The sequence below is a fragment of the Erpetoichthys calabaricus genome, chromosome 5 (assembly GCF_900747795.2).
Source record: "Erpetoichthys calabaricus chromosome 5, fErpCal1.3, whole genome shotgun sequence".
NCBI lineage: Eukaryota > Metazoa > Chordata > Cladistia > Polypteriformes > Polypteridae > Erpetoichthys > Erpetoichthys calabaricus.
In genome coordinates this window covers 36,709,931-36,736,439 of record NC_041398.2, presented here as the reverse complement: position 1 = coordinate 36,736,439, position 26,509 = coordinate 36,709,931, and the positions used below count along the sequence as shown (strand labels likewise).

General features: G+C 37.8%; 1 protein-coding gene across 2 annotated transcripts in view; it reads right to left on the bottom strand.

The window, feature by feature from the left end:
- Positions 1 to 26,509, bottom strand: part of atrn (attractin) — a 300,415-nt gene that overhangs the window by 228,500 nt on the left and 45,406 nt on the right. For both annotated transcript variants that reach the window (XM_028801455.2, XM_028801456.2), the window contains exons 2-3: positions 26,239 to 26,322; positions 21,831 to 21,944 (exon numbers count right to left, since the gene is read on the bottom strand). In XM_028801455.2, coding sequence (XP_028657288.2) covers positions 21,831 to 21,944; positions 26,239 to 26,322 — 198 coding nt within the window. The remainder of the gene's footprint in view (positions 1 to 21,830; positions 21,945 to 26,238; positions 26,323 to 26,509) is intronic.

The window sequence follows — 26,509 nt, the reverse complement described above, 5'->3', positions numbered from 1 at the left end:
CTGTAAACACTTTTTTTAAAATGAGTTTTAAGCACAGGGAAAAACACAGGGTCGAACCCATGAAGTTTTCACACATTATACACTTCATGTCTACATTTTGTCAATTATTACTAAAACATGAAAAACTATTGTTTTAACGATATGTTTACATAAACATGAAATGCATGCGTTCCAAATAACGATATAGTATGTATAAAAGGTGTCATTTTGCTTGACTTCTTACGCTATACAACTCTAAGCAACTGACACGCAGGTAAACAGACTTGAGCTGAGAAAACTGTGCGGCTGTGGGGGGATGTGATAGTAGGCTGCTTGCTGCTTATCGACACATTTACAGGACAAAAGACGCTGATGGAGAGGTGCAAAGTGATTTAAGGTGAGAATGAATCTACAAGTTTTTTCGTGGGCTTTGGTAATTCTAGTGTTAAAGGACAAAATTAAAATGTCTGAATTCATTAAAGAAGCTTTTCTTGTTGTTTATCCAATTAAACTGGATGACTCTTCTGATTCCTTTTTCTCAGTTTATTAGTCCACTTTCTTTACTGTAAAGGCTAGTATTCCGTGACTCTCACTCTCTCTTTCTCTGGTGAAGTCTGCACCCACTCTCTATTTACAGAACGTTCACCACAATACCTAGTGTAAATAAGCACCGAAACTAAATTACTATAAAAGTCAGAAAAGCAGTTTCTGAAAAAAAATCATTTTTGTGATGGGCCAATTTACTGATCAAGGATTTTATAGTGAAAAATCAGTCAATTTAGATCAGCAGCTGACTGATCAAAGCATCACTAGCAACAAAAAGGTTTCCTTGAATAAATTCTTCATCACTCAAGACTTGCATGATTAGTTCTTTTGCATTAATGTCTACAGGTTGTAAATGAGGTTGCCATGATACCTTTCATGCTCCACCTAATAATATTCTAGCTTTGTTCGATCAAATACCAATCTAGGCATGCTACTCTAGGTTACAACCTGGGACTTTTTGTTGTTGCAATGGTGGGTGAGAATAAACTTAAATACACAGCTGGTATTAACCCGTAAGCAACATAAAAACTGAGAAAGGAACGTTTCTTCTCAGTAAGGCCCAACCAATAATCAGTCACTTAAACATCAAGCATCAGTTTCAGTGTAACCAGCACCAATATTATGATGCTAAAACTCTCTGAAGCAAAAAAAAGTTGATTACTTTTATTTTTCTGTTGTAAAATGACCTCCGTTTGAAAAGCCATTCCTCTTGAATGATATGCACAAAGAAGGTAAACAACTTGAGCCTTAACAATATACTAGCCAACCCGTAGCGTAGCATATGCCACAATTATTTATTGGTGGGTGAACACTTCCTGAAAGACACAGTTGTCCAAATGGGGTGGGTTTGAGGATACGACTGTGAGTGAATGAAAAGATGGAACTCTGGAGACAGCAACATACAATTGTCCGTGACTGAAAACTGGTTTTGGCAGATACAGGCATATCGTTCTGAAAGTTTGTCCCTGTGCCTTATTAATTGTCATTGCAAAGGCCAATCTAACAGGAAATTGTGTGCGTGTAAAAGTAAAAGGCAAATTTGAATCTGATGGAGTCAGGGATATCCGGGGAATAAGGACAGTTTGTGAGGTAGGAGCTGCAATAGTTTTACACTCCAGTACGTTGCAGTGAATGCTGGTAACAGTCAGTCTAGTGCCATCACAGAGACTTCTTGCTGGCATGAGGTTTCTGAGAAGCATGACGACTGAACCTATTTTAATTTTGAGTTTATGCGGAGACATGCCAGTGGGAGTAAGACTGTTAAGAAGTTCTTCAGGGAATGAAACTTGACCTGCGGGATCGTCTGTGACGATGGAGGCAATACTGGTGAAAGTTACTTCGTCGGTAGGGATAAGTTTCAGTACTTGTTCATTAAGGTGTAGCGAGTCTTTGTTGGTGATGCTTAATATAGCTCGCGTACCGAGTTGTTCTGGAGTCACAGTTGAGAAGTCGATGTTGCCATATAGTTGTTGAATGGGATCAGAAATAAAAGGAAAACAATGAAGGTAATGGACATGGGAGGAGTGTTAGAGTTGGCGGGCGGGGCTCTGTCGTGCGTGCGTCTTGCTTGCCATGGACTTAGTGAATTATATAGATAGATATGCTTAACAATTGCATATGCTACATTCATCATCCCTGTTATAGAGGATGTCATTCATTCATGTACTGTTATACAGTACACAATGATCCTGCTAAAACTCCATGTTTTGCTAGCTTCCAAAAAGGTGTAAATTTACTACCAAAATGGTTACTGCACAGCCTACTCCTAGTGTACACAAGGTTTGTACTCAGTAACTAAGATCCTGTTTGTTTCAAGGGTTGAACATTTTATCCAGTGAAAAACAGCAGAAGTTTCACTTTCATACTGTTACACATTTGTCTGTGTATGTCTCAGAGCATCTTCATTTTGAGAGCTTACAGATAAGCATTTGAAACTATTTCAGCGTTTGTTTTCTTCTCAAAGTGATTTTTAAAATGCCCTGTGTCAACTTTTAAAAGAGTAGAGGTTTGGCTTTCTAAGGCGTAAAGACTTGCCACCGTATTGCAGTGACTGCTTGACAAATTCTCTTATTTGTCAAAAATTGCATGCCATGCTGCTATATTTGCCCACAACTGAATAGCTCATTTTCAAACTGGCAACTCCTTCTCCACAAACATAACTGCCTGCACATACTGTATTACTCTAACTCTTGAGCGAATCACACTTCAAATGCAAATAAGCTTACCAAAATGTCAACTTGTCAAATGAAGAGTCATTTTTTGTGTGCATCTTTGTCTTTATGTTATTAGTCCTTACAAAGCAGACTTTGTAACTAACACAGAACTATAATGGAAAAAATGTCTTTTTTTCTTTGTGTGACACCATTAGTGTATTACATGGTTGTTAATAGAGCTTTACACTGCAAAGAAAAGCAACTGAACGATAATTCCTGAACATGTTGCAATGAAAAAAAAAAAAATTGTACATGCAAGTCAAGAAACCGCACAATTTAAAAAAAATAAAAAAAAAGTTAACCCTTTTAAGGAATGGGTTGCTTCTCAGTGTATCATTTAATTTTATTCAGCTCATGAGCAAAACCAAGATCTGTTGGCTCTCAATCAGCTTTTATTCAAGACAATTACCAGTTTAAGTCATAATATTGGAAAGACATGGTGCCCTTATTTTGCCTATTATTATTAAAACGTACCCAAATTCCACTTTTGCTATGGTCACTCTTGTTTTCAAGCCTACTTTCTTTGCTTGTTAGAGTCTAGGAGATATGCAAATTTAAAATTTAAAGGTTCCAGTAGCTTGTAAAACAGGTACTCTCTCTTTCAAACATCAGAATATACTGTACCATGACATACTATTTTCTAAATGAAACTGGTAAAGCATTTAAAAACTAAAGCTGAATAATCTTATGACAAGCACACTCCTGGATGTATTTACAATAATAATCTACATTAAAAAGGTATGTGCAAATAAATCATTTCCATTTAATTCATTTCAATAATATATGCCTCTCTCAGGGTATATACTGTATGTGTGCACTTCATTCATTCACTAATCTCCTAAAATAAATCTTAGTTCATATTATCATCAGACAAGAGTACATAATGACTTTTTTGTCAGTTAAGTTTATGCTTCATATTTAAGTCAACATGGACTATATTATTACCTGTATAAGCACCAACAACTATACACTTGTGCCCATAGCAACTACACTGTACACTTGAAGAAAGTGACAAATATCAGACATTCTCTGTGGTTTGGGATCATTAAAAACACTATCATTAAACCTAAATATATATATAAAAACGTTAATTTTCTTTTCATTAATTTCCAAGAAAATCTAATACTTAAAAACATCAGCTATACCCATACAATATATATTGGTAATCGGTCATCTTGGATGCCCACATATCAGTATCATTATGGAACTAAAAAAAACATATCAGTCAGACCCTACTTCTCTGTCAGTCTTGTTAAGAAATAAATATTGAACTCCTCCAGTCTTTCCTCAAAGCCGTCATCTTGCACTCATAGAATTCATCATGAAGACATTATGCCTGCTTTATAATATGGAAACCAAAACTGCAGACAATATTCCAGATGTAGCCTCACAAGCACATTACATAGGTTAGTCATAACCTCTGTCTCTGTGTACACCAAAAAGCTAGTACTGAAGGAATATGAAATAAAATAGTTTTATTCAATGCATTTGTTTGAAAATTTAAAAAAACTGTTGATATACTACAGATACACATATAACACAGAGAAAATTCACGGACAATTTAAATTATTATTAATTTCACATAAAATGTTTTGAACACATTCTGATGAAATGACAGCTTGAAGGTTCAAGGAACATAATTACACTGAAGAGAATATGACTAATAAGTTTAAAAAATGTTTAACCAGCTAAGTAAGACTGAAGTATTAGTACATCTATAGTACTTTGCAAGTGCATTTAAACCTTTTTCAACATGCTAACTAAAATATACAAATCAAAGTACAGTAATCCCTCACTTATCGCGGGAGATAGGTTCCAAGGCCGACCGCGATAACTGAATTTCCGCGAAGTAGGGACACCATATTTATTTAATTATTTAACGTGTATTTGGACGTTTTTAAACCCGCCCTGTATTGTTTACAACCCACCCTTTACTCTATTAATAACAGGGACAACTGCTAAGCAATATGAAATCGGTAGATAAGTTTACACTTACTGTATAGCGAAGTACACGTAGCTATATATGACGTGATGATGGTGATGAATATGCTGCGCAGTAAAAATGACGATGATGAAGGTGATAATCCCCTGAATGCAGTAGCAAGAGCACGTTAATGCTGAATGAGTGAGATGAGACTTCCTGGTTAATGCAGCACTCCGTCGCTGAGCCAATCAGCAGCACACAGGAACTTAAGTGCGTGCTCTGATTGGGTAGATTCTCAGCCATCCGCCAATAGCATCTCTTGTATGAAATCAACTGGGCAAACCAACTGAGGAAGCAAATACCAGAAGTAAAAAGACCCACTGTCCGCAGAAACCTGCGAAGCAGTGAAAAATCCGCGTTATACATTTAGATATGCTTACATATAAAATCCGCGAAGTCGTGAATCCGCGAAAAGTGAACGCGAAGTAGCGAGGGATTACTGTACATACTAGGAGTGAAGTTTACTGATGTACAAAACAATCTGGATTTTTAACATAAAAAATGAAAAATACCTGAAATATAAGGAAAGTATAAAAATTGAAAATGCTTTAATGTAGGAGTTGATTATATTTTCAGGAAAGAACATAGTGTAGAAGTACATTTTCACTATATTGTACAAGTAAACCTGCTAGAACCTCGTTGCATCCCTCAACAAGGCATGGAACCAATCCTGAATAAATTTATATTATTACTACTTTTGACAACTTCTAGTGCTTTAAAATCCATTAATTAAATATTAAGAATATTCATAATTTGCAATGCCAGATCTGTGTGGGAACTTTCTTTACTAAAACATTTTTTGCCCTCCATTGATTAACACTGGGCCATTAAACATTTTTTTCCTTTCCTTCAGTGTACTGTCAAAAGCTAATGGAAGCTATGCTAATGGAATGGTACAAAGATCAAATGCTTCTTATTCCATTTTCCTCAGAGAACACAACTTTTTGCATTCATGTTTGATCTAGTGTTTGTTAAATAATAATTAATACAATAATTGAAAAAAACCTTTGTTAATACATCACAAAATTCAATCTTTCAAGACTGTACAACAGCAAAATCATACACTGCAAATCCACAAGCAAGAAGTTTGCAATGCAATCTCAGCAATCACCAACACAAACGGAGACAAAATCATTGACCATAAAAATATAATGCACACATTTAGAGATTACTATAATGAGTTATACTATAATGACTACTGAGTTTAAAGAAGACAAGAAACAATCTAATGCATTTCTAGATGCATTACAGGTACCACAAATAGATACTCTTAGTGCAGAGAAATTGGATAAACCTCTGGCGCTATCAGAATTACTAGATGCTATAAAGTCAATTCAGAGTGGGAAAGCAGGGGGCCCCGATTGTTACCCTGCTGAAGTTTATAAGAAACTAGCAAAATACCCGCGCTTCGCAGCGGAGAAGTAGTGTGTTAAAGAGGTTATGAAAAAGTAAAGGAAACATTTTAAAAATAACGTAACATGATTGTCAATGTAATTGTGTTGTCATTGTTATGAATGTTGCTGTCATATATATATACATATACACATATACACACACATATACACACATATACAGATATATTATATATACATATACACATATATTTTTTATATATATATATATATATATATATATATATATATATATATATATATATATATATATATATATATATATATATACACATATATATACATACATACATACATATACACACATAGATGCACTTACAATAACATAGAAATCAATATAAACAACATTAACATCATTATCATATGAGAATATGAAGTAATATATAAGAAGCACATTTCATATAAATATAAATAATTAAACAGTAAAATCTTCTTGTATAATTTGCTACCGTGGCTTTTCGTTGGTCTGTCCAGGATATTTAAATCACCTGTAGCTTGCAAACTGTTTCACCTATTGACTTGAAATGTGGTACACATATAATACGTCACGTCTGCTATCCGCTTTATGGGTGATGATTGTATTACTCTTTTTATGTTTATTTTATTTTAGAATCAACTCCTATCTGCGCACACCAGGGCGGCCGTGGGCAGATGCGTATGGTGTATTCAGTCCATGTTATCGTGCATTGCGCTGTCACTGGTATTTTGATAAAAGAATTTGAACAATATATAAGAAGCGTATAAATGATTAAACAGTAAAACATTAACATTTAAGAAGTAAAGTTACATTGAGTACTACTGCAGTGCCTTCGGGTATACCTCATTTTTTCTTTGCCATTTACATGCTTAAATGTATACATTTTTTGGTGTACCTACCCGAGAACACGCGACATATAACCGACCGTGGGAGAAGCATGGATTTTAAAGAAGCGTTGAGTTCATCTGCTGGTCTCCCTCGTGGAATAACTGGTAATGTTTCACTAAAATCTACAGCGAGTAAAACGACATTACCTCCTTTTTTTTTTTTGTACGATCTCTGAGATGTTGCTTTTTTCGGTTCAAGGCTTCATAAGCTCTTTTATGTTCCATGGTGTACTTAATAAGTACTAATTATCCCAAACCATCATCTTTGAATGTTGCAAGACTTTCGCCTTGTATGTAGATCAGGGTAATTACATTCATTGCATTCCTAGTCTGAATCACAATCTGATTGTATGGGTGGTTACCTGGCACTGTAGGGTTGCCACCCGTCCTTTAAAATACGGAATCGTGCCACGTTTGACAATGAAATTGCGCGTCCCGTTTTGAATCAATACTGGACGGGATTTATCCCGTATTTTTGTAATCATTTTTTTTTTTTAAAGCAGCGTCTCATGAAATCATCCCACACGCATTTTATGAAGATGCCTCCTTTCCTACTTTTGATTGGGTAATACTTGATGTCATCGTTAGTTTGATTGGTGTTTTTAACTGTCCAGTGAGGAGGGCGTGTCTTTTAAGTACAGTCTGCAAAGTGTTGGCACTGAGATGTGGCGTCAGCGCCATACTTGAAGCCCCTAACGTTGCGGTCAGCAAGTCGGCTAACATCCGCCATGTGCCGTCTTTCAGTTGCGAGAAGCAGATCATAGAATGGTTGAAACTGTTGCCCCTAACGTTGCGCCACGGCGTGTGGTTCGTTTATACCTCGTGTCTTCTCATTAAACTTTTATCTCGCGAATATGTTATTGCAATCCGCAGCGGGAGCGTTTCTATAAACTTTATTTAAACTTACGTTTTACACCGTGGTTTGTTTCCCTTATGAACATGCTTGTATGCTTAACTCGCTCCGTTCTCAATTGTTTAATTAATTTTTTGCTCTTCGGTGTTTGCGGCTGTTCCTCCATTTCCCCCTACTTCGTTCTTTTATCTCGCGAATATGTTATTGCAATCCTTAACGGGAGCGTTTCAATAAACTGATTGAAAATAGTTTTGCATTTACCTTTTTAGTAAAAGGCGAGCTTTTAAGCCTGAGAAATCACCCCGTAAATGCACACGTTTAATTGGACATGTGTTAATATGTATGGTTACACAGTATTAAAAGACAGTGAACAACGTCAGTTACCTTTCTTCCCGCGTTTGATAAAAGGTGAGCTTTTAAGCCTGAGAAATCACCCCGTAAATGCACACGTTTAATTGCACATGTGTTAATATGTATGCTTACACAGTATTAAAAGACAGTCAAAAATTAACGTCATTTACCTTCGTTCCCGCGTGCGACTCGTGCTGTAAATCTCTTCCTTGTTTTTAGTTCACGTGATGACGCGATACGTGACTCCGCCTCCTCCATTACAGTGTATGGACAAAAAAATATGTTCCAGTTATGACCATTACACTTTGAATTTCGAAATGAAACCTGCCTAACTTTTGTAAGTAAGCTGTAAGGAATGAGCCTGCCAAATTTCAGCCTTCTACCTACACGGGAAGTTGGAGAATTAGTGATGAGTCAGTCAGTCAGTCAGTCAGTCAGTGAGTCAGTCAGTGAGGGCTTTGCCTTTTATTAGTATAGATTCTCCACTCAGCTAGCTCCCCTCTTATTAGCAGCATTTACAGAAGCTACAGACAATAAAATTTTACTTCAAACTTTTCGCCAAGCATTAATCACCGTTTTTCCTAAACAAAATAAGAACTTATTACAATGTGCATCATACAGACCAATTTCACATCTGGATAATGATGTTAAGATACTCTCCAAAGTTCTAGCTAGAAGGATGGAGAAAGTGTTGCCTTAGGTAATATCACAAGATCAAACAGGATTTATTAAAGGCCGACACTTAGCTTCCAATCTTCGATGCCTGTTTAATATAATATATTCACCCGCAAAGTCAAACACCCCAGAGGTATTATTATCATTGGATGCAGAAAAAGCATTTGATGATTGAATGGAACCACCTTTTCACAACAGTGGAGAAATTTGGGTTTGGCCCAAACATTTGTGCATGGATCAAACTACTGTATACCAATCCAGAAGCTTCAGTTTGTATTATTAGTAATTCAGACTACTTCAAATCAGAACGTGGTACCAGACAAGGATGCCCCTTGTCACCACTGCTTTTTGCAATCACCACTGAGCCACTGCCAGTTCACTATAGAAATGCTTATGAGTTAAAGGGGATTATCAGAGAAGGACTTGAACAGAAAATTTCTCTATACGCAGATGATATGGTACTGTATGTATCAGATCCACAAAATACTATGCCTTAAGTACTAACAGCACTTGCAGAATTTCAAAAGATTTATGGTCTCAGAATTAATTTGACTAAAAGTGTGCTCTTTCCAGTGAATTCCCAAGCACACAATATTAGATTGGACACCTTCCCTTTTATCATCGCAGATCAGTTTAAATACCTAGGAGTAAACATTACAAGTAGACATAAATCTGTCTATCAACAAAATTTTGCTGTCTGTATGGAAAAAATTAAGCAAGACTTGCATAGATGGTCAACCCTTCATCTCATTTTAGCTGGAAGAATTAACATTGTTAAGATGAATATTCTTCCTAAGCTTCTCTTTCTATTTCAAAACATTCCAATATACACCAATAAATCGTTTTTTTTAAGAAATTAGATTCAACCATAACCTCAATTATTTGGAATTCAAAACATCCACGTATCCAAAGAGCGACCCTACAAAGACCTAAGGCAGAAGGCGGCATGGCTCTGCCTAACTTTCAATTTTATTATTGGGCAGCAAATACACAAGCTATAAAAACCTGGACATGGACACAAATAGATGAACATACACAGGCTTGGTCATCAATAGAAATAAAATCCTATAGTACATCTTTATATTCTTTGCTTTGTACCCCAATAAATGCAAGTTATCACCAATACACTAACAACCCAATTGTGCTTCACTCACTCCCACTCAGAATATGGAACCAATGCAGAAAGTATTTTAAGATAAAGAAGCTTTTAACTGTGGCACCTCTGCACGAGAACCACCTTTTTCCACCCTCTCAAACGAACACAGTTTTTAATGTCTGGAAAACATTGAGGATTAAATCACTTAGAGATCTGTACATAGACAACGCCTTTACATCCTACGAACAATTACATTCCAAATTTAACTTCCCAGCAAGACATTTCTTTTACTACCTTCAAATTAGAAACTTTGTTAAACAGAACCTGCCCAATTTTCCTCACCTCCCACCTACCTCTATGCTGGAAAAAACATTCATCAGTCTTGAGGACTCAAACAGCATTTCTGTAATATACAAAACCATTTTACAGTCCCTTCCTTTCAAAGATCCAAGAGGACAGTGGGAAAAGGATCTCTCACTAAATATATCAGAAAAGGAGTGGAAAGTAGCAATGCAGAGAATCCACTCGAGCTCCATATGTGCAAAGCATACAATCATTCAACTCAAAATTATATATCTAGCACATCTGTCTCACTTAAAATTGTCCAAAATGTTTCCAGGGCAAGATCCAACCTGCAAACGTTGCAATCAAGTTCTAGACTTGCTGGGCCACATGTTCTGGACCTGCACCAAATTAAAGATTTTGATCCAGAATTATGTTAAATGCCTATCAGACAGCCTTGGTGTCACAATCCCTCGTAATCCATTAACAGCTATGTTTGGTGTACTCCCAGATGGGCTTAAAATGGAGAAGGACAAACAAACTGTGATTTCCTTCACTACACTATTGGAACGTAGACTTATCTTGCTCAACTGGAAGAATCCTAATTGTCCTATTCTAAGTCAGTGGGTAACTGATGTTATTTACTATTTGAATCTGGAAAAAATCAAATTCTCACTTAGAGGATCTGTGCAGAAATTTTTCAAAACCTGGCAGGATATAATCAATAACATTTTAGAATAAGCTTTTAAAGTAATGAGGAAGCAGATTCTCTCCCCTTTTTTCTTCTCCATTTATCATTATTCACTTATTAGTTCATGTACTTATTTTTACTAGCTTTAATTTTTACTCTGCTGGCTTAGCTCTCTCTCTCAGGGGTCGGGGTTGATTTGTTTTCGATCTTATGTTTGTAAAAATTGATTTATTTGTATGGAATGATGTGTGATTTTAATAAAATCAATAAAATAAAATTTAAAAAAATCATACACTGCAGTGCTCCTGTGCTCAACTTATTCAAATGCATTTTTATTAGTATGAATATTCAAAATGGAGCTGAACATTTCAGTTCTTTCCACTCAACATCATGTTATGCTAGTCACAGCTCTGCAACACTACCAGATTTTTCAGCTAAACATCCAACCTATCCATCCTCACACAATACTTCTAACGTTCTACCCTTACATGTATATATTGCTTATGTCATCTCCAGTTAAATAAGTTCCTCTGTCTCATGGAGCAGCTAGCAAGTATAGCAACAACAAAATTATGATTAATTGATTGATTGATTTAAAGAACTCTTGCATTGACTTGGCATACTAAGGCATATATAGGAAGTACATATAGCTTTATGTATATTAGGGACGGTTAATTAACATGCAACTTCCATCAAAATGTAGCAGTAGTACAGTATGTGTTCAACAGGTTTTTCCTTGCTGAATATTACCAAAACATAACAAATGTATAAAAAGCTTAATAAGCACTTTGCTAATGCTGTAATATTCTTGCTAGTATCATTGACCTCATACAGATATGCCACAGTGTATCTGTAAATGTTACTAACGATCTAAGGAAAAGGACTTGATTTCTTCAGTCTTCACAAATACTGAAGACACAGACGAGCCTTCTTAAAAAAAGACGGTGCTGTGAGATGCCCATTAACTGCATAGAATAGGTTCTTGATGTACATATAAGATTACCCAAAATAAACAAACAAACAAACAAACCAAACCATAAACCACTCACTCTATCCAAAATAAACTTTTAAACTTCTTTTGTCCACCTAGAGTCAGAAGAATGCAGAAGTTTTTTGCTTTTTTTTCTTTGTATAAATGCATATTATTGTTTATTTGTCTGACTGCTTTATCCAAGGTGACATACAAGATTACAATATGTTAAAAAGTGCTTAGAAAATATTTTTTGCAGTTGCACCTGCAGGGAGTGTAATGGAATTTTTAAGGATCATAAAGTTAGGCAGAGGTAAGAACCAATTTGGTAGCATTGAGGGCTAAAAACTAGTGCCTTACCCTGTACACAACACTGCATAATTTAACAAGAGACAAACTGCTAACCATCATGACCACATGTGCCACGTCCACGTTTATAAATAATAAACATCTCCAGTAGACTGGTTTACAATCGCAGAGGCGACAAAAGAAAAAAAAAAAAAAGCATGTAAGAAATGCATTCAGCTAATAACCTTGGGCACCTGACCATCAAACCTATATGAGCTTGTTGGACATCCCATAACAAAACCATGGGCATTAATATTTAGCTGCCCACACTCCTCCCCCTTTGAAGGTAAGAGAGCCTCCATTCTTCTGAGAAGACTTTCCACAAGGTTTTTGTCAGTTCAGACAAAACAGCATTTGTGAAGTTAGGTACTGGTGTTGGACAAGAACATACTATTTCAATTCCTCCCAAAATTGTTCAATAGGTTTAAGGTCAGGGCTCTGTGAAGGCCAATCAGGTTCCACCATACCAAACATGTTAAGCTATGTCTTTATGGACCTGGCTTTGTGTTCAGGAGGCCCTTCCCCAAACTGCTGCCACAAAGTCAGAAGCGTATAACTGTCTAAATTGTCTTTGTATGCTGTAATATGAATAGCACCCTTCAAAGGGACCAAGATACCTAACCAAAACCAGATAGTGAAGCATGATTCATCACTACAGAGAAAATGTTTGCACAGCTCCAATGTCCAATGGTATGTGATTTAAAGAAAACATGCCGGAGAGCAGAGTGTAAATGGAGGAAAACTAAACTAATTATCCACTATAAGATATTGAAGGCTAAAATAACAGAATACAACAACACAGTCCGTCTTGAGAGGGCAGTGATATTTCTCTAATGGTTTTTTGATCGTTTGCTAAAACCCAGGTCACTCAATGGAATGCCTCCAAAAAACTTCCAGTGAAACTTGAGGCTTTTGCTATATTTTTTAATCACAAAATTAATGATATTAGAAATAATATTGTACAACACCCCCCCCACATGCTGATCCTCTTAAACCCTGGTATTCCATTTTAAGCAAATTAAATTCTTTCATCAGGATAGATTTACCCGATTTATATAAAATAAATTTCTCAACTGAAACCCTCCACCTGTGGCCTTGATCCAATACCAACATATTCTTTCAAAGAAGTATCTAGTGTGCTAACAGAGAATGTTCTTGACATAGTAAATTCTTCATTAGATATGGGGGTCTTCCCAGACTGTCTTAAGACTGCCATTATGTTGAGAATTTCGATTAAGGATCAATATGTTTCATTATTAGTTTTAGTGCTTTTAGCTATAAAAAGAGTAGGCCTGAAACAGCTTTAAAAAGACATCATTTATTTGGTAAGAGAGACTTTTTGTCTGCCTGTCCTTCTCACTTGCCTTGTTTGGAGTTTCTGTTAATCAAGCTGTGAGACAAGGTCATCATGCTCTCTGAGGAAGAAAGCAGGCAGATTTTTGTTTTGAGAATGCAGGTGCTGAGCTTCCTACCGACAGAAGACTAAACAAACTGCAAGCAGGGCCTTTGCCTGTGTGAGTAAAGGGCAAGCTATCAAGCTAGAGCATAAAACATATAAGCAATTAAAAGGCATTTAGAAAACCTTAGGCAATAAAATTAAAACACAATGTATTAGGATATTAGTTCGTTTGAGCACAATAGTGGCTTAAAAGTTGATTGGCGTCAGACCACTGAGCAGCTGCGTGCCATGATTTAACAGCGCTGCGGTCTGTAGCTGCGGGCTCTTATATTAGCAAGCACATTTATATTTAATTTAGCTAGCATTTAAGTTTATATGCCAATACTTCTTTATGCATCTTAGTAATAACACAAAGATACAGTAGCACATATTACGTAATTAGCTTAAAGAAGCAATTGTTAAAGGTTTGTCTTTTTTCCTTCTTTCAAGTATGAAGCACTGTGTCAAGATTGATTGCAGCTTATATATGGGTCCTTCTGATCCCAACTTAATTGTTAAAAATTGATGAACTGAACGGCCATCGATTTTTAAAAGCTCAGGATTAGGCTGTGAGAATGAAGGGAGGGCTAATCAGGTGATGCTCACCGCAAGGTGGCAAATATGTTCTGCCAGCCACAGTAGTTGTTATGAGAAGATGGACTGAGAAGGAAATATTGTTATGAGAAGGTCTACTGCAGGCATGTCAAACTCACTACCATTGGTGGGCCGCTTCGACTACCACACATGCGTCAGCGGGCCGTACTGTAACAAATACAGTTATACTATTATGCAAAGTTACTGTAGCTTTCTTTCCAATACTGAAAACTTTAAAAAATGTAACACTTAAAGTTTAAAGAAAAGCAATTTATTTCCATGCAGTCTACATACAACAGTGTAGAATTAGAGTCTTAACCTCTTATCTAGGTTCTTATTATATTACTAGGCTCACCCTCCTTTTAAGGCGACCGACTTTTATCCTCAATTTGTGTGCACTCCATGTGTACATCAGGCATGTAAGTGTAGGGAATGAGAACATCAAAGTGCCCATTCATAACATCTCCCAAAAACCTAAGTTTTTTTTTATCCCCTCGAGTGCCTGTCCAAGCTTGGAGTGTAGGACTCCATAATAATATACTTGAAACTCATAGGGGAACAACTCTCCCGCTGCCATTAGCTCAGTAATGGTACCATAAGTTTGAGACTTTGACATTTCAGTGAGATACTGAAGCTCATTTGTATAAGAGATTCCTGACGGCATCATTATAAATGGCTGAAACCTTGACCAATTACTTAAAACATGTCGTACAATGTCAGCCCGAATCTGTACCGCTAAAGACGGAGTTTCATGCACTAAATAAGCTATAGATGAGAATAAGCAAGCACCATCTCCCCTGATATTTACTACGCGGTGAGGCATTTGTACTCCATCAACATTAATTATTTCCAGAGACATAATTTTGTCTATTTTTCCAGCGCACCACGCACAAAAGCAAGGGAACGATGGGAGCACCAGAACTCTGCTCACATCGCATCGCTTCGTACCGCAAGCCGCAAGTAGTAAGTCTGTGATAAGCGGAATACCGCTACGCTTGGCACTCACGGGACAGAAGGACAATCCCGACCGCTTTTATATAGTGTCTTGATGATTGATATTCATTATATTATATTCATTGCTTATATAGGAGCCTTACAGTGTGAGATTTATTTCTTTTGTCCCGACACTTCGCATCTCTTGTTAGTAACCAGTTCGTCAATATCAGGCTTGAAATCTTGTGCAGCTGCAACTTTTATGAGGGATGAAAGGTGCTCGACGGTAAGTCTTGAGCGATGTGGGGTTTTGGTAGCTTTCATTAACAAAAACAATTGCTCACAAAGGTAAGTGCTTCCGAAAATAGACAGTACTCTCGATACCAACTTACGGATCTGCACATACGAGGGTGGCAGGTAAGCATACAAGCCTGGCACACCAACTTCGTTGTATTTTGCCTTCAGAATAGAATCTGACTGCACTTTAATCAATTCCATTTGGATATTCTCAGGCGCATTCTCAGCGTTGTAACAGAACAGCGCAATGCCCTGTTTGTGTGAAATGAAATCACGAAAATGCTCACTGAATTCTTTGCTCAGTAATTCAAGTTGGAAAACAAATCCTCCAAAAATCAAATTTTACTTTACTAAGTTTACTTCAAAGTTTATATTGTAAAATAAGCCGATATGCCAAAAGCCACCTGACCTACAATAATTTTACAAACTCAAAATCAAAAAAATGTTAATAAACAACTCACCAACTTCTCGCGTCCACTTCAGATCTTCAGCTATAGTCTGCACTAACTATTCGTTACAATACTAGCACAAAATTACATGAAACTAGAGCCAAAAAAAACGTGAAAATATGCGGGCTATTACTACTCGTGATGGTCAGTTCTGCCCAGTGGCCAGTCTCAGCAACCCAGTCAGTAGTGTAGCCTGCCAGGGGAGGCTCTAGGCTCGTGGCGGCCCTGGGCAGAGAAAGAATCGGTGGCTCCTTTGCCTGGCAATGTCAATACGGTATCTTATGCACGGCGGATGGCCACATCCGTTGCGGACACTGCATAGCCGCCTCGTGCTCATGACATGCTTCTATATACTCGTGTCCGTAACTTGAAAACCAAGTGGCGACCCATGATATTCTCATTACGGCAAAACATTATAATACTACATATAGCTTACTGTTCCGACTCTAGCGACATTTGTAAATACAGCGTACTAGTTAACAAGAAACAATGTTTTTCGGCCACATTGCCGTCAGCTGTGTCGTTATTTTCTCTTTCTGTTTTATATTCAATATATATTGGCGTGGCAGCCCCTGGGATTTGGCAGCACTATGCAGGTGCACAGTTTGCACATGCCTAAGGCCACCCCTGCTGCAGCATATCACTTCAGTTGTGACGCTGCGGCTCATTAACTTTGGTCAAGGCTCGTGGCTATACTAGCAGATGACGTTTCCGGTACCGTAATGCCATGGGAAAACGCGCTTTTGTCAGAAGGCAGAAGAAAGAAAAGTCAATAAGTAACACCGAAGATGCAGAATACTATCGTTTGTGATTGAATCAATCATTTTGTACAAGTTCAGTGCTAACTAGGATCTGTCATGCGGGCCGCACAGATTTCTGTTGCGGGCCGCGTGTTTGACATGCCTGGTCTACTGGGTAGAGGATTATTATGGGGATGCCTACAGGGGCAAGAATATTGTCATGAGAAGGTCTGCAATACCAGGTGATTGTTATGGGAAAAAGTGCTGAGTGGGGACAACATCATGAGAAACCCTGTAGAGTAGATGTTTGGAAACTAGTGTGAGAGGGGAGCATTTGTGATAAGAAATGTAATATATTCAGGGCTCACCGAACACTCAGGGCTCGCTTCATGAACTGAGGCAGGCTTTATGAGCTCTGCAATTGTTTTCTATGCTGTGCAATAAAGTCTAAATTCTGACTGCCTTTCTGAAGACACTGTTCATTTTTTCTGAATATTTCTCCACAACAGTTAAACCCCTGCTCAAGAAAAAAAACTCTTGGCTCCTCTGTTTTTGAAAGTTTTAGACCTATTTCTAACCTGCCTTTCATACCTGGTGGCATGGATCATGGACTATCTTAAAGACAGACCTCAGTATGTGCATCTCGGGAACTGCAGGTCTGACATTGTGGTCAGCAACACAGAAGCGCCGCAGGGGACTGTACTTTCTCCGGTCCTGTTCAGCCTATATACATCGGACTTCCAATACAACTCTGAGTCCTGCCACGTGCAAAAGTTCGCTGACGACACTGCTATCGTGGGCTGCATCAGAAGTGGGCGAGAGGAGGAGTATAGGAACCTAATCAAGGACTTTGTTAAATGGTGCGACTCAAACCACCTACACCTGAACACCAGCAAAACCAAGGAGCTGGTGGTGGATTTTAGGAGGCCCAGGCCCCTCATGGACCCCATGATCATCAGAGGTGACTGTGTGCAGAGGGTGTAGACCTATAAATACCTGGGAGTGCAGCTGGATGATAAATTGGACTGGACTGCCAATACTGATGCTCTATGTAAGAAAGGACAGAGCCGACTATACTTCCTTAGAAGGCTGGCGTCCTTCAATATCTGCAATAAGATGCTGCAGATGTTCTATCAGACAGTTGTGGCGAGCGCCCTCTTCTACGCGGTGGTGTGCTGGGGAGGCAGCATAAAGAAGAGAGACGCCTCACGCCTGGACAAACTGGTGAGAAAGGCAGGCTCTATTGTAGGCACGGAGCTGGACAATTTGACATCCATGGCAGAGCGATGGGCGCTGAGCAGGCTCCTGTCAATAATGGAGAATCCACTGCATCCACTAAACAGTATCCTCTCCAGATAGAGGAGCAGCTTCAGCGACAGACTGCTGTCACTTTCCTGCTCCACTGACAGACTGAGGAGATCGTTCCTCCCCCACACTATGCGACTCTTCAATTCCACCCGGGAGGGTAAATGTTAACATTACTCAAAGTTATTGACTGTCTGTATACCTGCATTGTTATCACTCTTTAATATTTTTTTTTATCAGTATGCTGCTGCTGGAGTGTGTGAATTTCCCCTTGGGATTAATAAAGTATCTATCTATCTTAAGTAAAATCCTAGAAAAGGCAGTCATTACGCACCTAAATGATCACCTGACTAAACATCCTGTTCTTGACAAGTTTCAGTCAGGTTTTAGAGCAAATCACAGTACAGAAACTGCGCTAGTTAAAGTAGTAAATGACTTGCGGGTAAATGCAGACAGAGGCTGTTTATCTGTTCTCATCCTCCTAGATCTGAGTGCCACATTTGATACCATTGACCGCAAAATTCTTAGAAATCGCCTTAGTCAGTGGGTGGGCCTCTCTGGCAGTGTCTTAAATTGGTTTGAGTCTTACTTGACAGGGAAGTTTGCATGTTCTCCCCATGTCTGCGTGGGTTTCCTCCGGGTGCTCCGGTTTCCTCCCACAGTCCAAAGACATGCAGGTTAGGTACACTGGCGATCCTAAATTGTCCCTAGTGTGTGCTTGGTGTGTGTGTGACCTGCGGTGGGTTGGGCCCTGCCCGGGGTTTGTTCTTGCCTTGCGCCCTGTGCTGGCTGGGATTGGCTCCAGCAGACTCCCATGACCCTGTGCTAGGATGTAGCAGGTTGGAAAATGACTAACTGACTTACTGGACAGGTGGAAAATTCTTTGTTAGTTGTGGTAATTATACTTCAGACACACCTGATATTCTATATGGTGTCCAACAAAGATCTATCCTGGGTCCACTGCTCTTTTCGATCTCCATGCTTCCATTAGGTCAGATTATCTCAAGGCATAACGTGAGCTACCACAGATATGCTGATGACACACAATTGTATTTATCAATAGCACCTGATGACCCCTACTCTCTTTTTTCACTGATACAATGTCTTACTTGTGTTTCTCAATGGATGAGTAATAATTTTCTCAAACTAAATAAGGAGAAATCAGAAACCATAGTAATTGGCAAAAATGGATATAATGAGGGTATTAGAAATAAACTTGATCCATTAGGCTTAAAACTCAAGACAGAGGCAAAGAATTTAGGGGTAAATATGGACTCTGACCTAGATTTTAAATCACATATTAATCAGATTACTAGGACAGCATTTTATCACTTTAGAAATATAGCAAAAGTTAGATCCCATATAACTTTGCAAGTCTCGGGACTACCCAAAAATACAGTGGAGCATTTTAAAAAACTGCTAAAAACCCAATATTTTAACATGGCTTTCTCGTAGCTTCATTTTAGTGTAACCCTGATTTTCTGTATATGCATTTAATTATCATTTTCTTCATTGCTCCGTATTATCCCCTACTTTCTCTGCTGTTCTTTTTCCAGTTTTCTGTGGTGGCGATCACCACCACCCAATCAAAGCACTGTGTAGTCCATACATTGATGGATTGAAGGCCAAAGAATGGCTAGTGGGGGCTAAGCGGTCTCATGACCTTGGCACGCCTGCAGGTTTTTTTTTCTCCACCCCTCTGGGGTTTTTTTTTTCTTTTCTGTCCTCCCTGGCCATCTTTTTTAATTAGTATTGCCTAATTTTATTTTCATATTCTTAATTTTTTTTCTTTCTTCATCGTGTAAAGCATTTTGAGCTACATCATTTATATGAAAACATACTATATAAATAAATGTTGTTGTTGTAGTGTGCTGAACGGTACTCCTGCATATGTTTGGCATTTACACATTGTACATTTAAGGCTGTGTGCTGCCCTTCAGCCATGGAAACTCCATTACATGACACTCATAATGGACAGTTCTTGTATGGATGTTGTTTCCAGGTGCAGTACGGAACTCTGTTGTGAGTGATACAAAAGAGGATACACTATTTTTTTTTAAAACATTATGTGGTTCAGAACTGGGTAGCCCCACTCTAGGAGTTTGTATGGTCTACCACTCTGTGGCTGAGCTATCGCTGCTCCTAAATGCCTCTTCTTCACAATAATAGCACATAAAGTTGTCAAGGGCAGATCTAGCAGGTGTAAGTTTCACATACTGACTAGTGGCAAAGGTGGAATACTATCACAGAGCGATCTAGATCTACTGATCAAAGGGTCAACAAAAAAAAAAACAAAAAACAAAAAAAACACAAGACAGACTAGACACTATTCACTACTATAAAGTAGCGTATAAATTGTACACATGCTATGCAAACTACAAGTAACATACCAAATGCCAAATTCAACTATCCCTTAGTAAACTATTTCTGTCATGATGATGCATTAACCAGGTCCAAAGATGGCCTTACAATAAGAAATAAAGCAATAGCCATGCTCAAGTTCAGACTAAGATGAACTATTTCTATCCTGATAGTATTTGGATCCTTTTTGGTAGTAAAGGTTCTCAATCACAGAAAACAAGTGGGCACTCAATGGTTTTAGCAAGAATGAAAGCCATAAACTGTGGCTAAGTAATTTCTATTCAGAGAACGGGATGCATGTATTTCAACAGGCTGAACACAAATAATTACTTACCCTTGCTTTATTGAAAATGGCTAAAGGACCTTCAGACCACATCAAGCTAAAAGGCATGTTTCAATAATAAATAATGTCATGTTTCCTCTGATTTTATTATATTTTTGGCAGACAGTACTTCTGCTCTCCCTAAAAGAAACATCCAAACCTGCTCTACCTTTACACATAAGGGTCTTTATATATGGTCTTAAAACATATTATCTTACTATTTTATTCAAAAAACAAAACATAACTTAAGTGAATGCAACATAGATAATAAAATAGCATTGTATGATTCTATGAAAATAATGGACCCCACCCAATCCTATATATAATGTCAGCTACTGATCCTACAGTTAAATGAACTCTTATAATAAGCAGTGGCTGCCCACCTCAAACATTACATGCATGAAAAAACTACCATTTTCAGAAAAAGTACAAATGATGTTTCCTATTTAAAATCAATATGATTTACATGACCGCTTTCTAGTTGCATATAATCACAAAGGGCAGGAGAAATAAATGCCAAAGCAGTAATAAGTTGTTAATTTACTACACATGTATAATGTGATTACATCTTGCCTGAACAAGGGGCCTGAGTTGCCTCGAAAGCTTGCATATTGTAATCTTTTTAGTTAGCCAATAAAAGGTGTCATTTTGCTTGGCTTTTCTCTACATTCATAATGGCTAACACGGTACAACACCCTAGTACTACACATGTACTGTAATTTTTGACTAGCTTACTGCACATCCAACTATCAAGAATCAAAAACGCTTAATCTAGCTTTGGTTCATGATGCTGGAATCCAACCAGGCAGTGTCAAGCACAAGGCAGAATGTACCATTTTGTTGCACACCACCTTCAGACAGACAGAGGGACAGATACACAAAACATTATGTGTTAAACCTAGAATTTTCAATTTACTCTAATATCTACAGAAAACATGCAAACACTGTAATGTAAAAGTACACAATGACAAATGCTAAGCAAAGAAAACTAAACTCAAGCAACAATACTAGTAAGGTGTATATGCACTTTATGTTGTAAAATATACAAACAAAATTAACTTAAATAGCACATATTTTAATTAAATTGATAATACAACTGAATTATTTTTTATTCTTGAAAGTCTTACCTAAATGCAGCCAGTAAGGGTGCATATATTGAATCACCATCATAAACATAAAGATGATCCCAGCTACACTCAGTGGCAAAATGATTGAACCGCAATCTGAGGATGGTGTTGGCTCTAAACAAAAACAAAAAAATAAAAATAAGCAACATAAGATTGATACAATATTACTAAAAGGTCAGCAGGGATTTATGGACTTTACACACTTGATGGGAAACATTTTTATGAAAAACAGCATTTACTAGAATGGGACACATTAGCTGCGGTGGCCTGGCGTCCTGCCCGGGGTTTGTTTCCTGCCTTGCGCCCTGTGTTGGCTGGGATTGGCTCCAGCAGACCCCCCGTGACCCTGTAGTTAGGATATAGTGGGTTGGATGATAGATGGATGGGACACATTGCTCTGAAAGACCACAAGCTGCTGAGCACACAACACAAAATAGGTATAAGCCGCAAGGATAATTTTTGATAATTTTTGCAAAATTAAAGTGTTGACAAAACAATAGCAGCTTAATACAGGGCAAAAACATGGGATCAAATTATAAACTATGCTATATTCAAGGCTCTGAGCATTATTTGTAGTTTTTTTTAAAATAACTTTTGAAAATATTTATTACCTGTCTGTATTTATTTGGACAGCGTGTTCATTTCTTCATAATGTGACAATTAAATGATGGAAACAGTATTCACAATGTTAACTAAGGGCTGCCAGGCTTTAAGGCTTACAAAGATATAAAAAAAGCCAAGATAGAGAAATGATAGAAATCTGTCTGGGAAACCACTTTTGAAGAATGGTAAGAAAGAAAGAAGGAAAACAATAGAGGCTCATAAAAAACAGACGAAGCAGAAATGAAGAACCAAAGATTCAAAGGAGTAAGATACTTACATTCCAAAACACCTTGCTGAAGAACCGAAGCAAATTTTCCTTACTTGAACTAACGGATGTTGTCTTTACATACACTTTACAGATACTTAATATTTTAACAAGCACCACAAAAGCAATGTTTCAGTTCCTTTGACTCTAGTATAATGTAACAGAGCAAATCTTAAACAAAAAACTAAAAGTATGGTTTCAAAAAACAGTGCAGTATTGTCACAATATTAAAAAAATTTGCAAGTCAAAGATTAAACTTGGCTCTCACTTGTAGACAAAATTAGCAATAACAGAGAAAGAAGATAACCCTAGAGGTTTGCTCTGATTTTAAATATGAAATTAAAGAGAAACCAATATTCTTTTGTGGCTGAAAGGAAAGAAAGGATAAGGGCATGCTATAATCATATAAAAAAGTTTGGGAACCCCTCTTAATTAATGAATTTTTGTTTATCATTGGCTGAGCTTTCAAAGTAGCAACTTCCTTTCAATATATGACATGCCTTATGGAAACAGTAGTATTTCAGCAGTGACATTCAGTTTATTGGATTAACAGAAAATATGCAATATGCATCATAACAAAATTAGACAGGTGCATAAATTTGGGCACCCCAACAGAGATATGACATCAATACAATACAATACAGTTTATTTTTGTATAGCCCAAATTCACACAGGAAGTGCCGCAATGGGCTTTAACAGGCCCTGCCTCTTGACAGCCCCCCAGCCTTGACTCTCTAAGAAGACAAGGAAAAACTCCCAAAAAAAAACCTAGTAGGGAAAAAATGGAAGAAACCTTGGGAAAGGCAGTTCAAAGAGAGACCCCTTTCCAGGTAGGTTGGGCGTGCAGTGGGTGTCAAAAGAAGGGGGTCAATACAATACAATATAATACACAGAACAGAACAATCCTCAATAAAAAATTAAAAAATTTTTAGAAGTACGGAGCAGAATTTAACAGTAGATGACATCACATAATAAGATTTAGATAATTTTAAACTCCTGGAGACCTCATCCATCAAGCTGCCTCCCCCATTTGGCCATTCCACGGCTGAAACAGTGTTGGGCTAGCCAATCCGATAAAAGGACCCCTCTTTCTCACGATTCCTGCGATCCTCCATCAGGGATGACTTTACCTTAGGCAGGCAAAACAACTTGGCAGGTGGGCCGTGGCACCAAGTGCCACATTTGAGTACCGAGAAGAGAATACTTAGTTGAGCCTCCTTTTGCAAATATAACAGCCTCTAGATGCCTCCTATAGCCTTTGAGGAGCGTCTGGATTCTGGATGGAGGGATTTTTGACCATTCTTCCATACAAAATCTCTCCAGTTCAGTTAAATTTGAGGCCTGCCGAGCACGGACAATCGGCTTCAAATCATCCCATAGATTTTCAATGATATTCAAGTTAGGGGACTGTGACGGCCATTCCAGAACATTGTACTTCTCCCTCTGCATGAATGCCTTTGTAGATTTGAACTGTGTTTTGGGTCATTGTCTTGTTGAAATATCCAACCCCTGAGTAACTTCAACTTTGTGACTGATGCTTGAACATTAGCCTGAAGGATTTGTTGATATTGGGTTGAATTCATCCAGCCCCTGACTTTAACAAGAGCCCCAGTCCCTGAACTAGCCACACAGCCCCACAGCATGATGGAACCTCCACCAAATTTGACAGTAGGTAGCAGGTGTTTTTCTTGGAATGCGGTGTTCTTCTTCCGCCATGCAAAGCGCTGTTTGTTATGACCAAATAACTCAATTTTTGTCTCAGCAGTCCAAAGCACTTTGTTCCAAAATGAATCTGGCTTGTCTAAATGAGCATTTGCATACAACAAGTGACTCTGTTTGTGGCATCAGTGCAGAAAGGGCTTCTTTCTCTTTCCCTGCCATACAGATGTTCTTTGTGCAAACTGCGCCAAATTGTAGAACGATGTAGAGATTCACCACCTGCAGCAAGATGTTCTTGCAGGTCTTTGGAGGTGATCTGTGGGTTGTCTGTAACCACTCACAATCCTGCGCATATGCCGCTCCTGTATTTTTCTTGGCCTGCCAGACCTGGCTTTAACAGCAACTATGCCTGTGGCCTTCCATTTCCTGATTACATTCCTTACTGTTGAAACTGACAGTTTAAACCTCTGAGATAGCTTTTTGTAGCCTTCCCCTAAACCATGATACTGAACAATCTTAATGTCTCAGGGAATTTTAGCCTAATCTAGTGGTTGTGTCAAGATCAAAAAGAGTGGACTTCTCATCCCTGAAATCTTTGAAGTGACCAGTAGATGAATCATGCATTTTTGCAATAGCTGCCACAAAGAACTTGCTATCAATGACACTTCCAGTCGTTTCCAGATGGTTTTTGAAGATTCTAAATGAAATAGATTTCCACTTTTCAAGTCTTCTGAAAACATAAGTAGTTTCTGAAAACATAAGTAGTCATTTCAAAAGGAAGGATGGTTTCCAGAAGTGTACTTGCAGTGTTACCTCTACCTTGTAGCTTCTGATTCAGGTGGTTTAAATGTGTTTTCATATCATTAGCAAAGTAAAATTTCTGTAACCATTCTTCATGACTTAAGTATAGATATTCATGCTCCTTTTGACTTAAAAAGGTTTTAATATGTTCAAGACATGAAGCGAAAAGTTTCATAACTGCTCCTCTGGATAAGCAACAAACTTTATTGTGCAAAAGAAGGTCAGAATATTAACTGTTCACTTATTCGAGAAGAACACAAAACTATCAGTGATTAATTCATTTTGCCATTATTTGATTGATTATTTACAACCAAATCCATCACCTTTACAATTTGATGGGAAATGTAAAAACATCATGCTCCACATATTGTTTAAAGAGGGTAACAAAGACTATTTTTACCCATCATACTGGGTGCTCCATCTTTAGAGACAGACACCAGCTTATTGATGTCAGTTTCCCTAACAATCAAAAATTCCAAAATTGCGGCAGAAATATCTTCACCTTGAGTTTGTCCTTTATGAGTTGCTGTATCAACGCCAGTAATTCTTCATGGAGACCTTTACCAGAAACATACCATTCCAGAAGGCTAATTTGTGCGATTTCTTTCACGTCACATAACTTGTCACATGCCAAAGAAAAAACAGATGCAGACTTTATATCATTAATCTGTTGATCTGTCACATTCTTGCCCATCTTCTGGAGCTATGCAGAAGCAGATATAAAATTGGGTAACTAATTATCAATGACAGAAGTCATCACAAATCTAATCAAAATCAGGAGATGCAAAAAGCAATGCTGGCAGAAGATTGTAATATTAGAAGTAGCAAATGGATGCCAAAAATAGAAGAACAGAGTGATTCTATCTATCTATCTATCTAATTACGAAAATGGGCTACAACTATTGACATCCAGAATCAACTTTGAAGACCACTGTTCTATTGCAAAGTGGTTATCACACAGCATTTAACAACTCATTTTCCATAAGACAAGCAAAAATTAAACTCCTAATGATGGTCATCCTCTGCCATACTAAAGGTGGCAGGGGAGGGGGGTTAGAGAAAGGAATAATGCCCACTTACTTTCCCTCTATCAGCCAGGTGCACTTAGTCTTGTACTTGTAGTTGCCAGGCCCATCTGTTAAGAATCCAGAGGATCCAGTCAGCCTATAATACAGAAAATTAAGGAAAAATGATAAACATCTGAAATCAAGGACAATACATTTTTATTTCATCAAACCTCTTAATAGGCCAGCATAACACATCCTGATTTCATATAAAAAAAATACCTAGGCCTTAAGAACCAATTAATTATGCTCTAAACACATTCTCGTTAAGATTTGTTATTTAAGAG